We start from the raw sequence: 16,049 nt of genomic DNA, 5'->3' as shown, positions 1-16,049 counted from the left end.
CTGGATTGGGAGGATACAGGAAAAACCCCAGCCCTCTCCCACAGAGCCTCAGTCAGTGACAGCTACTTCCCGTAGGCAAGCAGAGCTGCCTGAAGCCAGCAGCAGAGCCTGCTCCACAGAGCTGCCTCTGCAGCCACCCCACAGCCACATCCACAGGCATCGCCAGGCTCTCCCGGACAGGTGCTCTCAAGAGAAATCCAGGTGAGCGCTGTTCTCTCCCTGGGAAGACAATAGGCAGGGACTGGAGACAAATGGCTTTCCCATGGGGTCCAAAGATTTTCCCAGGGGCAGCTCAGAGGTTTGAGGGTAGGTGGATGGGTATCTGTCTGTGTGTCTGTGTATCCCAAACCTATGACCAAATACCAAGGCAGAGCAGGAACCCCTGATGAAGACTGCATAAGTTAATAAAGTCTCAAGAGGGAATCGGAGTTAGAGACCACTGGGGCTGCTGGTAAGCCCCGACTGCCCATGCTAGGTACAAATAACACCGATTTTCCTACAAAATGTCTGCTCTTAGGTCAAACTTACGCAGTCATAGTCTGAGTCCTAAACAAGCTTTTCTGGCCTCCTCAGCCCCAGAGTTCCCCTAGGCCCCTGAGGGTCTTAGTTGGGGAGGAGACAGAGGCTGCCTCCTCAGGGACTCACTCTCTCTTTCCGACAGACACTAGCTGACCCTCATGTCAGCCATACCCAGCCCCAGGCCTGTCTCCACCTTGGCACCTGACAATGACTTTAGAGACATCCACAACTGGACAGAGCTGCTCCACCTCTTCAACCAGACCTTTTCTGATTGCCACGTGGAATTCGATGAGAACACCAAACAAGTGGTCCTTTTCGTTTTCTACCTGGCCATCTTCGTGGTAGGGTTAGTGGAGAACGTCCTGGTGATATGTGTCAACTGCCGCCGCTCAGGTCGGATGGGGATGCTGAACCTGTACATCTTCAACATGGCCGTCGCAGACCTGGGCATCATCCTGTCTCTGCCTGTTTGGATGCTGGAGGTCATGCTGGATTACACCTGGCTCTGGGGCAGCTTCTCCTGTCGCTTCATTCATTATTTCTACCTTGTCAATATGTACAGCAGCATCTTCTTCCTCACGTGCCTCAGCATTGACCGCTACATCACCCTTACCAATACCTCCTCCTCCTGGCAGCGCCACCAGCACCGAATACGGAGGGCTGTGTGCTCAGGCGTCTGGGTCCTCTCCGCCATCATCCCACTGCCTGAGGTGGTGCACATCCAGCTGTTGGATGGCTCCGAGCCCATGTGCCTCTTCCTAGCACCTTTTGAAACATACAACACCTGGGCCCTGGCAGTGGCCCTGTCAGCTACCATCCTGGGCTTCCTACTGCCTTTTCCTCTCATTGCAGTGTTCAATATCCTGTCAGCCTGCCAGATTTGGAGGCAAGGGCAGACAGAGAGCAAGCGCCACTGCCTGTTGATGTGGGCTTACATAGTTGTCTTTGTCATCTGCTGGCTGCCCTACCACGTGACTATGCTGCTGTTCACTCTGCAAGGGACCCACATCTTCCTCCACTGCCACCTGACTAACCTTCTCTACTTCCTCTACGAATTCATTGACTGCTTTTCCATGCTGCACTGTGTCACCAACCCCATCCTCTACAACTTTCTTAGCCCGAGCTTCCGGAGCCGAGTTCTGAGCCTGGTGGTCCGCTACCTTCCCAAGGAGCAGGCCAGGGCAGCAGGTGGTGGAGCCTCCTCTTCAAAGTCTTCCACCCAGCACTCCATCATCATTACCAAAGACAGCAGCCCGCCTGCTGCAGCAGATCTCCACACCCACCCCATCCGAAACGTTCAGGCGTCCCCTCTGCCTCCAAACACCCCATCTACACTCTGCAATTCCGTAGCCAGCTAAGGTAGATTCTAGCTTCCTCCACCAATAACAAAGCTCAGACAGGGATGCACGAGGTCTGGGGTGGGGGGAGGACTGGCTTGTTCAGAGCCAACTTTAAGTATATCAGAATGTTGCTGTGGGGAAAAGGAGAAGGTTCGGAAAGGACAGAGAATGGGTCTTTCCTTGGTAATATACTATTTGTTTGGGTACTGGTGTCTAAGAGAGCCACACAGGGGACTGAGAGGTGAGGAGGCGAAATAAATAAATTGTAGAGACACCCGTGCTGGGAATCTCTGAGAACTGTGTGCTTCCAGCTAGGCTGAAGGAGGCAGAGAAGCTAAGGGATGCTCTGCAGAGGGAACAAGCTGCCCTTTTTCATAAATCACCCTGGTGGGAGGGGTTGGGAGGCTGGGGGGGGGGAATGAGCCCCACAGGAACCTTGCAAAACTTTCCCTTTGTGTTTGTCTGCTTGTTGATATTCCTGCTCACTATGCAGGCTGTGGGGACAAGAGGCCAAAGGCCAAGGACCCAGGCGGCTTCAGCAGGACATTCCCTAGCTGTGCCTCATCCCTAACCCTGAGTTTGACAAGTCAAGGGGGTGGGGATTATAACCAGCAAGCTGGGTCTTGGGCAGGCACCAGGCAGCTGGCTCAGCAGGATGGTCCCTCCACCCAGTTATCCAGGAAATGTGGCTCCCCCTCCCCCCACCCATCCTGCTCTTCCTCGCCCAAAGTGGAGGCCTCCTCACAGATGACCTTCCTCCTGGGGAGACACAGCCACCAGTGAGCCCACCCCAACCTTATCCAACGGCAAATATCAGGGAACATCCATTCTGAGAACACTTTAGGGGCTGCTGCAGGTACTCTACCTTCCATGCAGGGAGAGGGGAGGCCAAAGGCTGATTTCCAGAACACTACAGTGAGTTCTCTCTAGTCAAGCCTTCCCATAGTTCCCCTGCCCACCAATTTGTCTATTAAAACTATAGAAAGAGAAGATGTCCCCTTGACAACAGTGGGCCCCCTGGTCAAGGCTCATTTACCAGACTTGGGAAACTGGGACTATAAACATGAAGGACTCACATACACACAAACGCTTCCAACTGTAAGTTCTGCCTTCTGTGCCCATGGCCTCTGAAAACCATCTGGAGGGTGATAGACTTGCAGACCCACAGTGTGCTCTGGTAAATGGGTGCCTGTGCTTTCCTCTGATCTCTGGCTCCCTGGTTCTCCTACCAGCAGTATACCTGGAATGGTTGTGTGTGTGTGTGTGTGTGTGTGTGTGTGTACATGTGCATGTGTGTGAGTGTACAGACCAAACCCAAAGATCAACAGCAGATGTCTTTCTCACTAGCTTTCCAACTTCTATTTTGAGATAGAGTCTCACTGAACCTCAAGTTCACCAGCTGGCTGGTCAGCAAGTTCCAGGGACCAACCTGTTACCCATGCCCTCAGTCGCTAAGGTTACAAATACCTTACCACCATGGTGCTCATGTGTGCGTCGGACACTTTACTGACTGAGCCACCTCCCTAGCCACCTGGAAAGCTTAACAACTACTTAACCAGAAACCACTTTTGCTTTTAGAAACTGTACCTGTGCTTACCAGACAAATCCCTCACATGCTCCATGGTGGGTGCACCCTGGGTCTATCAAATCTAAAGAGGGAAACCAATATTGACTGCTCACTGGTAAAGCTAAGAGGTCTTGAGTCCTGGACTGCCACTCAGAGGCACAGCTGAAGGCTGGTTGACCCAGAAGTGTTACTTGCTGCTTAAGGTACAGTAAAAATTTAACCAAATAATGGAGAAATTGCACTAAAATGACCTTCTTTGCTTGTCCCCACTTAGAGTGCAAGCTAAGCCTTGATGCCCATATGTCTGATGTGAGCTCTGGTACACATTCTATGCATAGGTGTTCACAGAAGCCTCATCCCCGAGGGCTGGTGCCTCCACAGAAGGGATAGATAGATATACTGATTACAAGCCTGTTCTGCTCGGCAGACATTTACCAATGTCAACAGATGACTGGCCAGGTTTGGGGCCTCAGTAGAGCTCTGAAACCAAATGAACCATCGGCCGCATTCTCTGAGAGCCGCGTTCTCTGAGAGAGAATGCTAGTTTCTACCTAAGAAAACGATGCTGAGCCTCTGCCTCCTGCTTGTGGCTTCTTTCCCCTCTCTATCTACCTCCCACTCAGACACTTCACTGTGAAGCGGTCGGCAAGAACCCTCACTTCCTAGCTCTGGGCTGAGACAGCTGCAGAGGTCCACTGTTCTCTATAGGCTGACAGATTGCCTTGGAGGTTTTCCCTGAAACACTGAGTCTTTGACCTAATTTCTCACTAAAAAACAGTCAACAAGCCCATCCTGGGGAATTCCAGCCCCAGGAAAACAAAATGTGTTGCCTGAAAGAGTCCTAGCATCTGCTGGGCTGGTGCGAGCCCCTGAAGCATGCTGGAGCCAGATTTCTGAACTGATGGTCCAAGCAAACGTGTGTGGACATGGAAAAGGAACTCACTTCAAATTTCTTTTTTTTTTTTTTCCTCTGTCTGTCTCTTTTTTATTCTAAATAAAAACCACACTTTGTGCTGAACAATGAAATATAAAAGAATCAGATGTACGATTTTAGAAGTCTACTGTTTTGGGGAAAAAGGTTTACAAAATATACAAAACTTTACAGCAGATAGTAAACACTTAAATATCAGGAGGTCAGTACTTCTTAATTTAATGGAAGGAGTTAGAAAGCATCGCTTCTCTGCTTCAGAAGAGACGTGAGCTACTTGGGCGGGCTGGGTGGGGACCGGTAGAAGGAAAATGTCAGGATCACTGCCACGGGTGCCATCTTCCTTTTGACATTGACCGTGACGTATCACCACACTGAGATGGATGCTGTGCACCCACTTTCTGACTCACCTGATGTGACAGGGAGGTAAATACACTCCCAGACAGACAGAGACCACTTCATACGGCTCACTCCCAGGCCAACAAATTCAATGTCCATCTATAAAGGGATTTAAATTCACTTTCAAAGTTGAGTAGTCTAGGGTCTGGTGGAGAAAACAGCAGGAAGCCACAAAAGGGAAACAGGCAGCAGCCAAGTCCCGCCTGGGTAAGAAGGCCTGGGCTTACAGGTGTGCCCTGTAGACAAGGGGCTGGGAAGAAGGCCTGGGCTTACAGGTGTGCCCTGTAGACAAGGGGCTGGGAATAGGGCACAGGAATGTCAAAGAAATTCTCACCCATGTCTTGTTTTTATGTCACCTGACCCCACCAATATCTCTTTTCTTCCCAACTAGCCATGAACGGTGGGGACTCCACAGAATCTTAAAATTTAGAACCAAATACTGGGGTTCATTCAGTAGGACTTCCTGACGTCCGTGGCGTCACGGAGCTGTCAGGGGACACTAGCATCCATGGACATATCTTATCCTCTGGCCACAAGGAACACAGGCTGTTAACGACAGTGTGCCACATCAACATTACAATTTCCCCTTAGGAAAAAAGCTAGGGATGTCCTCGAGTCTGGCTTAATGTTCTGCAAATAGCCAACTAGACACTCCTAATAATTGCTGAACGAGAGTTCTGAGCATTGTACAGCTGGTTCTGAGTGCAGACAAAAAAAAAAAGGGGGAAATAGGTAAGATGGAGCACTTGAAGGTCAAAGAGAATTCTACAGCAATACAACAGGGGATAGTGCTAACCAGGAATCCAAGGGTGGTGATGGGGATGAATTCAAATGGGTGTTATTAAGTTAAAAATGCAAAATAAAGTTAACACCTCCTACCAGGTGTCCTGGAGTACCCTCACTACCACCCTGTAGGACAAGGTAGCTGCAGGGAAAGCAAACACAACTTCACACAGACAAACGCGGGGTGACCCGAAGAGGCATGGTTTGGGCAACGAGCCTCGTGAGCTACTGGTCCCAATTGCTACGTGTCTGACTGGGACCAACTGGACCTCCCTGATCAATTAACCTGAAGGGATCAGAAGATACAGTTTGTGTTTTAGTGTTTCAAGGGCAAAACCTCAAAGATCTGCCTTTTGGTTTATGGCAAAAAGGGAAAACTTCACAGTTTCAGGTTAAGTACACAGACCACCCAGCATCTGAGATGCCATGCGCTAAGGAAAAGGGTTTCTCTGCTCTCTGCAATCGGACTCAAGTCAACCAGTTAATGCTCACTCCTCAGTAGCAGCCTAGGGAGGAAGGGCGCAGAGAGCTCAGCAGACCCTGTAACTGTAGTATGTTACACACCCCAGTGTACACTCCAAGTCAGTTACACACCCCCAGTGTAAACTCACTCCAAGTCAGTTACACACCCCAGTGTAAACTCCAAATCAGTTACACACCCCAGTGTACACTCCAAATCAGTTACACACCCCAGTGTAAACTCCAAGTCAGACACTAAAAGCTACAGCAACGACTGACTGCCTGGTGAAAATGCCACGTTCAGACAGTGAGGGGTGGGTGTCCTCAACTCTTCAAGCTGCACCATTCGGGCCCTCAGGAAGGCCCTGCACACCGACACACGGCTGGGGAAAGAGGCAGACGGCCGGCCCAAGTGTGCACTGCCGTGGTCTGCCTCTGTGTCTTACTGGATATATACCTGGAAGGAGGCTCTTCGTGTCGGAAGGATAACAAACTGCAAAGACCTTCTTCCTGTGACTGATCTGGCTTTGTTCTGCTAGAGCCTACCCTTGGAGAAACTATGCTGCTTAAAAGGCCTGGCATACTCTCTCCTACTTACACCCTGTCCTCCTCTCCGCAGGCATAACTCTCTGTTGGAATGTGGCTCCTTGATTGAGAGAAACTAATCTTCCTAAAGTCACTCATCGAAAAGAGATGCTGGGTAGTATGTATACCAAAAAAGCAAAACAAAACAAAACAAAAGTAATAAAATAAATATTAATGTCTAGAAAGGCTTTGTGAGTTAATTAAAACCACTTGCTTATGAAACAGCCCAGAGCGCTGCTGAGTCCCACCAGGGGGCAGTGTCGGTGGCTGGGCACAAAATTAGGGACTCTTAGAGCTCACCTGAGCAGGGTGAGGTAGTATGAGCTACTGAAGTGCTGTCTTATAAGTATGCAAGATCAAGGGTCCTCTCCAGCCTTTTTTGGGCAAGACCCCTTCATAGACTAAGAATGGAGCCAAACAGCTGAATGGAAGGCCTAAGCCAGCTACCATCCAAGAGCGCCCCCTGGGGGTGATGCAATGACAGATCAGGATAATTCCAGCAGGTCAAAGGTGAACTGCCAAACTCCCACACTGTTACCACTAAGTAAACAAGTTACCCAACTGGGACAGTCAGAATGCACACCCTGCTACTCAGGTTCCTTTAATCCGGAAGGGCTTATGATCCACCACAAACTCACATGGTCTTCTCATCTATACTGTAGGTCAAACCGTCCTGAGTGGGAGACTCGGTGTAAATTAAGGCAAGACTGCTGCTGTCTGAGACATCTCTCCGTGCCCGGGAGACGCAAGGTTAAGGAGGTAGCCAGATGGCAGACGACTACACTGAGGTGGCTCTCGGTCCTCCCTGCTCTTGACAGAAGGTTTGACATCCAGAGTTCTACAAAACCGCGTTTCTTTGGAAATGAGGAGAAAGGAAGAGAGCTCTTCTTCCATCCATCAGGCTGTCCCGTCTGGTGGCACCATGGGATACCTAAAGCTTTCCAACCTAAACAGAAAGCATGGTCCCCGGTTTGGATCTAGCTGCCAAGAGACTTTCACTGTCCAATCAGGTGATCCGAGCTGTGGAGCAAGGTGTGCCTCCGCTCCTGAAACCTTGCCCCTGCTGAGGAGAGCGCGGGAACCCGAGATGAACTGCCTTGCTGCTAGTCCCTTCTGAATGACCACATTTCCCAAACCTTCTCATAGCTGAGACTGGCAGTCACAGCCACAGTGAAGACCCCATCGAGTGAGGATGTTGGTTGGACTCTTAGCAGCATAAAACCTATCAGTAAACTAAAACTAGAGAAACTGGCAAAGGGAACCTAGCTAACACGGCCAGGTGACTAGATCCTAAAGCCAGCCTCAGAATCATCACGACGCGGCCCTTTGTGGGCAACAACAGGTACGGAGGTAAATGTAACAGGGCTGGCTGCTGCCTCTCAAGAACAGTAACAGCTTATGTGCTATCTCTTCTCTTAATACAACACAGACAAGGCAAGCCATAGCGTCAGCTGGGGAAGGACCAACAGCCCTTAGAAAGCTACTGTCCCAGCTGCCACCTGGAGCTCCCTCTGGCTCTGCTGGGACCCAGTCAGCTGTCCGGGTTCTTTTCAGCCTCTTTGGAATGTATAATGTACATGAAGGTCTGTTCGATGGTGAAGTCGGGTGGAAGGCTGCCTTTGTGCACGCCGACATGTTTACTCATGAGGTTCAGGGTGGAACTGTAGTGACCGCAGACTGTGCAGCGGTACATGAGTGCCCCTGAGTGCGTCTTGAGGTGGCACTTGATGGTGGAGCGCCCTCGGAAGAATTTGTGACAAACCTTGCACTGGTAAGGTTTCTCCCCTGTGTGGATCCGCCGGTGGTAGTTGAACTCGCTCGTGTGGGCAAACCTCTTGCCACACACCTTGCAGCTATACTTACTATTCCCAGGTTGGCCCTGCAAAGCCAGCTCCTCGCTCAGAAACTCCTCGGCGGGCAGCTTCCGCTTCTGGAGGGCTAGGTGTGGTACCCCCAAACCCGGCCGCGTGTCAAGGCCACTGCCGCACTTGTGCTGGCTGACATGGTAGCGGTAGGCTGCCTCCGACCTGAAGCTCTGGCTGCATAAGTGGCAGCGGAACAAGACATCCTCCAGGCCCTGGTGTACGACCATGTGCTTCTCCAGAAGGTGCCAGTCCACAAAGCTACTGGCACAGACGGAACAGGAGAAGACTGAAATGCCCAGATGGGAGAGTGTGTGCCACATGAGGCTGCAGAGGTTGAGGTGGCGCTGATCACAAACGCTGCAGGCCTGGCCCTTCAAGTTCACATGCTCGAGGATGTGGCAACGCACCACATGGAAATCTTTGGCCAATGCTTTCCCACAGACGGCACACTTCAACTCTGGGGAGGCTGCCCCTGGAAAGAGACCCAGTTTCCCAGACAGAGGTTCATTAGGGTGGACAATGACATTGTTCTCAAATATCCCATCCCGCCGGTGCAGTGTCAGCTGCCACTGGGTGAAGAACTTTGTCTCACACATATCACAGGAAAACAGGAAAATGCCGATGTGAGACAGGACATGGGTCACGCGGGAGTTTCGGTCCTGGAAATGGGTCTCACACACCTTGCAGTTGCCAGTGAGCAAGTCCACATGGTCTCGCGCGTGCTGCCGTATCAGCTGAATGTTGGGCTCTAGAACTTTCTTGCACACCTGGCAGGGCATGGCCTTATTCTCCCGGGTGTCACTGTCACCGAAAGCCAGGTCATCCTCGCTGTCGTCGCTCAACTCAATCACCTCCTCTGCAGTCCCGATGTCTTCGGACGGGTCCTCAAACTGCAGGTCCTCGTCCCTCAGGTCCTCCAGCTGGAGCTCATCCATCTGCCCAAAGCCTGGATCTCTGGAGTGGTCGTTATTGCTCAAACAGGAATTGGTCTGGGCTGTAATGTCTACAGCATTATCAGAGGCGAAAAAGTTGCTTTTACTGAAGTCTCCATTGCTTTGAACTTTGTATGGCTGGCAAGTACTCGTGCTGGTCTGGATACCTGTGCTGACCGTGCTGAGGACTGGTGGGGGAGTCACCATACTAGGAACAGACGTGAAGGGAACAGGGGCATCGTGGTCTTCTGACTTTGGTGGCAGTGGCAGTTGTGGCAGGGGCAAGCCATGATTAGTGTCACCGGCGACACTCCGCTCTTCCTCTTTGTAGCTTCCACCTGCATCAGTAGGCAGCACATAGTTTCTATCGGGACCGAAGTGTTCCCCACTCCCGCGGAGCTCTCCAAGGGGGTGGGTGGGATCTACTGAGGGACAACTCAGAGTGACACACTGGCTGTCGCTTGTGCTGGTCAAGGACTTAGCTATTGCAGTGCTCTCTAGGTCAGGGAAAGTGGAATGGCAGGCTTGAAGAAGGTCCTCCATGCCCAGACGCTCAGCGACCTCATAGATGACCCCAACGTTGATCAGGTCTGTGAAGAGCTCTGACGTGTATACAAAGCTCAGGATCTTCTCGAAGTTGGCAGGGGTAATGAAGTCCACCACATAGGTCCGCGCAGCATCCAGCCCAGTATTTAAGAAGAGGTTCTGGAAGTAGCCAGCTGCGCAGGCCAGCACGGCTTTGTGGGCGGGGAAGGAGCGACTCCCCACCACAATGGTGACATCGCACATGGTCTCCGACAGCCGGCACTTGTTGAGTTCCTTCAGCAGGTTGTTGGGGTGGTTGCTGCTTTGCAGTTTGATCCTCATGCCCATCTTAGCAGCTCCTAGGAAGTTGCCTCTGTATCAGCAAGGTCAATCTGTAGGCAAGACAAGATAGTGAAACATCCCTAAAAAAGGGCTCTGTGCAGGAGAAATAGGCAGTCATCCTCAGTGTATCCCAGCTGAGCAGGGATGAATGGACAAGGAAACTTGGAGCCAAAGATAACAAGGAGGGGATGATCTTCACCCTGCATATCCCAACTACAGAATCATCATGACAACACCCAAAAGGGATGAGGAATAAAAAATCAATTAGCTTGATCTTGAAAGTCTGAAGAGCTGGGATTGGAGAGACAGCCCAGAAGCTAAGACCATCTGCTGTTCATGCAAAGACCCAGGCTCCATCCCCAGCACCACATGACTCTAACTCTAGTTCCAGGGGATCCAGCACTCTCTTCTGATTTCTTCAGGCAACAAACACACATGGTACACTTACATTCATGGAGGCAAACACTCATCCACACAAAACAAAAAACAAATAAATCCTTAAAAAAAAAAAGAAAAACAAAAAACAAAAATGAAGAGACCAGGTACAAGAGTATATAGCTATAATTCTAGCACTTGGAAGGCTATCAAGTTGGACAGGAATATCAAGAGTCCTAGGATAGCCTGGGGTATAAAGCGACTATATATTTTAAAAAGAGGGGAGTGAGCTGTATGTGTCTAGCTAGGAGCCTTCCCGCTGAGTGAAGTACAATCAGTCCTCCGTACTACCAAACCACAAGCTCGGGCTTCTTTACTAACTGTTTCCTAAATAACGTTTGTCTGTCATTAAGCCTATTCTCTTCCCTCACAATGTCAAGGGCAACAGCTATACTTGACTGCCATTATGAACGCTCCGTTAGCTGCTGAGGAAGAGGCAGCGGTTGCACCTTTACTTGTCTACCATAGCTGTCTTTTCAAGTCTATAAACAAACCTCTCACTTTTTTCTTTTCTTTCAGAGATCTTATGTAGCCCAGGCTGACTTTGAAATTGCTCTGTTACCAAGGATGGTCTTGATCTCATTATGATCCTCCCACCTCCATCTCCCAAAGGCTAGGTTACAGATATGAGCCACCAGACCCACCTCACCATCTCAAACTCTTGGATCCCCATCTCGCCCTTCATGAGCTACTTGCTTATTCTCTGGTCCTTCCCAGACCCATTCCAGATGCTGATTTCTCAACGTAACTATTCTGTGGATGAAGCTAAACTCACAACCAAAGAAGAGACCAAAGCAAACACAACTGTGGTATGTATCATTACTTAGGTATAGTGTACCTGCCTTTACCAACCATACAGTAACAACTGGGTGCCTTAAGCAAAGGGAAGATTCCTTCGAGCGTTCTTAACATCACTTTTTCCCCTCTCGGCTCTCGCGCATCTTGGAGAAACAACTAGTCACATGCATGTGCGCAGCACAGCCCCTTTCTCCATCGCACCAGGTTCTACCAACAATTCCTAACTTTTCCCTGGGCCCAGCACTCGTCCGAGTATTGTTGGGTACCAACCACGCGTCTCCCGGGCCCTGGCGGTCACTCGTCCACCGTGGGAGGCTCCGGGCACCCCGGGGATCTGCAACTTGCAAGGAGTGCGCCCCAACCAACGGTCTGCCGGCGCCGCGGTCTCCCCGCGATCCGCCAGTGCAGGGGCAGCACCGGGCTGGGGCGCAGCACCGCCAGGAGGGCGCACCTCGGTCGCCGCAGACAGCGCGGGCTGCCCCCGAGCGACCCAGGCCCGGCGCCGCGGGAGCCGGCCGAGCGGAGGCCGGGGAGCCGCGGCCCGGCCGCCGGGAGGGAGGACAGGGCCGGCCGGGGACGCCGGCGGGGCGCGCCCAGCCAGGGCCACAGAAAGGCCGAGCAGGAGTCCGGCTGGACCTGACCGCGCTTACCGGGCTCCGCGGGGCCCGAGCACCATCGCCGCCGCCGCCGCCGCTGCCGCCGCCTCACACAAAGGCCCCGGCCCGCTGTGCCCGGCCCGACGAGGAGGCGGCACCGCCGGCCGCGGCCAGACTCTCCATCCGCCGAGCCGCTCGCCGCGCCGGCCCGGGCCGCCCCCGCCGCCCGGCCCGCAGCGCCCCCCGCCGTCCCGGAGGAGGCAGCGCCCCCCGCCGCACGGCCCGCAGCGCCCTCCGCCGTCCTGGAGGAGGCAGCGCCCCCCGCCGGCCGGGCGGAGCCTCGAGCCCACACCAGCCCTTCGCTGTGGCACCTGGGGGTGAAAATAGGATCCAAGTCTGTCCCCCAAGAGCCTCGCAAAAATGTGTGCGCTTGTTCGGTTACTTTACGACTCCCGCGGGCTTTCTAAGGACTTGGAGCTGTGGTTTTGCCAGAGCCCCTGTTTTGACTTTTGCTTGTCACCTTGCCTTGTGCAGACATAGAGGCGCCTTCTAAAACCTGTGTGCAGGTGCAGGTGTGTGACTGTGTGGATGGGGGACCTGACCAAGCCAGCTCAGTGAGCTCAACAGGGTCTCGAGGGATGGAGGGAGGGAGGATTGAAAAGAAAAAAAAAAAACCACAATTAGACAAAACTATAACTCGACTTCAGTCAGGGCTGAGGCAGAGCAGCTTTATTTTTGTTTTTCCTAGTCTGCTTTTATATCATTCTAGGTACATCCAAAAAAACATGGTCAGTTCTTAGATCAAAGACAAAGTAATCAAGCGAAGTAGGAAACAAGGAGCGCACAAAAGATAGTAATCAAGCAAAGTAGTAAGCAAAAAAGATCACACAAGGTAATAATTATGCGAAGTAGCAAGCAAAGCCCCAATGGTCACTGTATCTGATATTCTTCTCTGAGCCTACTTCTCTATCCGAGCCCAGTGACAAGTGCCAAATTCCTGAAAGCAGCACCAGAAGCTCCCAACGGGGGTCGATGATTAACAAGTGGATTATTTCAGGTTAGATCCTGGGAAGCTCTTCTGATGATCCAAAACTGACCCTCCTTCCTCATAGAGGGCCAGGTGGAGTCACAGGATTCCCTGGATGGTGGCAGCCCGGGCTAGTTCCTAAACTGGTCAGTCCCCTGTCTTGAATTCCACCACTGGCCTCCCTTCTTCTGAATCTGCTCATCAAATGATCCTGCTCAAGACTAGCCATAAAACTAAAACTCCCCTGCCTACACCCTTACACAGCCTAGACAGCCCAGGCTTGCTCCTCCACAGGAAAGAAGCTCACCACCTGCCACGGACTGGGGTTTCTTACGGGGTTCCTTGTTCCAAGGGACGATGGATTCTTGCCAGGTGTGCACGGGATTCGGGTTTGACAAACAGACTAGACACGAGTGGTGTAAGGTCTGAATGTATTTCTTTAAAAATGACATGAGGCTTTTACAATCATTGTAAAAGAGAGAAATGAAAAATCTGGCAGCTCAGTAGTCGAGGAACATCCGAGGTCATCTAAAACACACTAGATCTAAAAACATCAGCCATCTCCTCTGGACTGGTACAGCACCCCCGGACTCCGAGCATGCTCGGGCCGCATGGGCCCAGCCAGAGTCCCGGGGGGGCTGTGAATGCTCCAGCCAGGAGGGTAGAGGCTCGAATCTCGAATCCTCAATGCTGAATGCTTGAATCTCAAATGCTCACTCTCTCGAATCTCGACAGGTGCTGCACCCCCCAAGGCTCAAGCGCTCCAGGCATGGGGGGGCTACGGACTGCATGAATCTAAGTCCTAGTCCACCTAAGTTCTGGTTCTAGTACGAGTGCAAGCGAATCTGAATGCTGAATGCTGACTCTAGAATGCTGAATGCAGACTGCCTGCTGCTGAATGCTGAATGCTCTATGCTGTCTCTCTTTCTGTAAGCTTTAATGCCCTACCCACAATGCTGGAGGCAATTAGTTAGAATGGCTTAACATTCCAAGCCAGGGTTTAATGCCCTACCCACAATGCTGGAGGCAATTAGTTTGGATGGCTTAACATTCCAAGCCAGGGTTTGACTAGGACGTTGGAACATTGGTGAAGGTCAGAGAGCAATGTCCGAATTTTCTTTTTCTAGCTGTAAAGAAATGATATCTTGGTGGGCCCCTCGCACACAAGTACGAGGACATATCTGGTCTACCTCTGAGTTTGGGGTGCCAGGCGACAATGCGGAGGCAGGAGACTGACTTTCCTTGAAGTTTACGCCTCAAATTCCGCCGTCACGCAAAGTGTGCATGGCAACCACATTCCCATCCTGCCTTGGGAGAGTGGAGAGCCAGGCACAACTCCAGCACAGGCCTGCATCTCATGGCCGAGTCCAGCCAGCTGGCTATGTTCAGTAGATTTCTTTCTATCTGTTCTCTCTCTTTCATATCTGCCATAAAAACCTTCCCTTTGTGGGCTGGGGAGCTGGTTCAGAGGTTAAGAGCACTGGCCGCTCTTCTAGAGGTCCTGAGTTCAATTTTCAGCAACTGAAAGACCCCCAGAACTGGGAAGATTCTTACTCAAGTCTCTGGATGACACGACCACCCAATGACTCACGAGAGACCGAACTTGCTGTAATCACATGAGGTTTATTGGGGATACAGGTACCGGGGACGATCTCGTGACCATGCTGGCCAGAGTTCGACCCCGAACACAAAAAGTGAGGGGTATTTAAGGGAAAAACAACAAGCTGGGGGCGGGGAGAGGATTAAAAACAGTGGAAAATTTCAGAGGGACCCAACCCAAGGTATTCAGTTAGGGAGGGGAACATATTCCTTCTAGGAATGTAATCTTCAACTACTGGTTGACGGGGTGGAGAGTCCCATAAGCCAGTAGACCTTCATTCCTAGTTCTGCCCTCATCGTGGATCAGCCAGGAAGGGCAGGGAACCAGAACCCTGAGGCTCTGAGTTAGCCAAATTCCTGGAACTAGCTACTCCACCTTTTTTGGCTTGTGGCAGAGGTTTTCCATGCCCCCTTTTAAGTAAAGGTTACACATTATACATACATTTCTATTAAATGCCCTCATTTTAAAGTCTAAGATTCTCCAGCCTTTCACAACCACATCATGGCTCACAACCATCACTAATGAGATCTGGTGCCCTCTCCTGGCCTGCATGCAGGCAGAATGCTGTATATAAAATAAATGTATTACTTTTCATTTCAGCATGAAATGTAAAATCTTTTAAAACAAAAACAAACAAGTCCTCCCTTTCAGCTGTACCATGGAATGACTATGTTGTCGGTCCACACAAAAATATCAGAAGGTCAAGGGTCACCCTCAGCTACATAGCAAGTTTGAAGGTAGCTTAGGCTACATAAAAGCCTGCCTCAAATTTTTTTTTCTGTGTTAATACCCTCTCCTGGGTTCCTAAAATGTGAAAGGAATTGGACAGTGAAAAGAGGGTGAAAAGTGACAGGAGATGCCTCTCAGGGCCAATGTTTAATTCAGAGGAAGGCAAACTCTGTGGTCTAGCATCCAGATAGAGGCCTTAATGGCTGGCCCAGCACATGAAGCTATGATAATCAGAATAGTCCATCTTTGAAGTGCTTGTGTCGAGAATTTTCCTGTCTGGGCTAGATGAGTTTGGCCTCTAGTTCTGACTTTACAGCAACATGAACTGTCTCTCTGATGCAGCCACACCTGATGGAATCCTTGACAGGATCAAGCTTAGCACATACTGCCTGGTGGGATGTCAGGTATGTGTGCCACCTACTCCTGTGTTCTGGGTTCTTTCTCTTGTTCCCTTTTGGTGCCTTTTGACCTTGACTTTCTTACACCCAAACTCCTAGTCTCCTAGACACTGCCTCTGACTCAGCACCATGACCCTACCACTCCATTTTCTGAAACTGCTTGTTAAACATTTGAGTTTACACCCCTATTTTATTGTTGTGTCGTCTGTGGTCAGGGGAGCT

The 16,049-nt window shown here is 51.1% G+C and overlaps 2 protein-coding genes across 2 annotated transcripts; one reads left to right on the top strand and one right to left on the bottom strand.

Annotated features, from left to right (window-relative positions):
• On the top strand, positions 1-2,146 carry Gpr182 (G protein-coupled receptor 182). The gene is made up of 2 exons (XM_031349568.1): positions 1-201; positions 662-2,146. Exon 2 carries the CDS (start codon positions 678-680, stop codon positions 1,875-1,877), a length of 1,200 nt encoding a protein of 399 aa, XP_031205428.1. The 5' UTR covers positions 1-201; positions 662-677; the 3' UTR covers positions 1,878-2,146.
• A 2,293-nt stretch (positions 2,147-4,439) lies between these two features.
• Zbtb39 (zinc finger and BTB domain containing 39) lies at positions 4,440-12,289 on the bottom strand. Its single transcript, XM_031349566.1, has 2 exons — positions 12,128-12,289; positions 4,440-10,294 (listed from the first exon to the last, which is right to left on the bottom strand). The coding sequence occupies exon 2, from the start codon at positions 10,248-10,250 to the stop codon at positions 8,112-8,114; it is 2,139 nt and encodes a 712-aa protein (XP_031205426.1). The 5' UTR covers positions 10,251-10,294; positions 12,128-12,289; the 3' UTR covers positions 4,440-8,111.
• Between the last annotated feature and the right edge of the window lie 3,760 nt (positions 12,290-16,049).

This window comes from Mastomys coucha, unplaced genomic scaffold (assembly GCF_008632895.1).
Source record: "Mastomys coucha isolate ucsf_1 unplaced genomic scaffold, UCSF_Mcou_1 pScaffold4, whole genome shotgun sequence".
Taxonomy (NCBI): domain Eukaryota; kingdom Metazoa; phylum Chordata; class Mammalia; order Rodentia; family Muridae; genus Mastomys; species Mastomys coucha.
Note: the sequence above shows the minus strand (reverse complement) of the source record. Positions and strands in the feature narration are given on the sequence as shown.

Coding starts and splice junctions, on each gene's coding strand:
- Gpr182 (XM_031349568.1), top strand. CDS start 678: ATGTCAGCCATACCCAGCCCCAGGCCTGTCTCCACCTTGGCACCTGAC.
- Zbtb39 (XM_031349566.1), bottom strand. CDS start 10,250: ATGGGCATGAGGATCAAACTGCAAAGCAGCAACCACCCCAACAACCTG.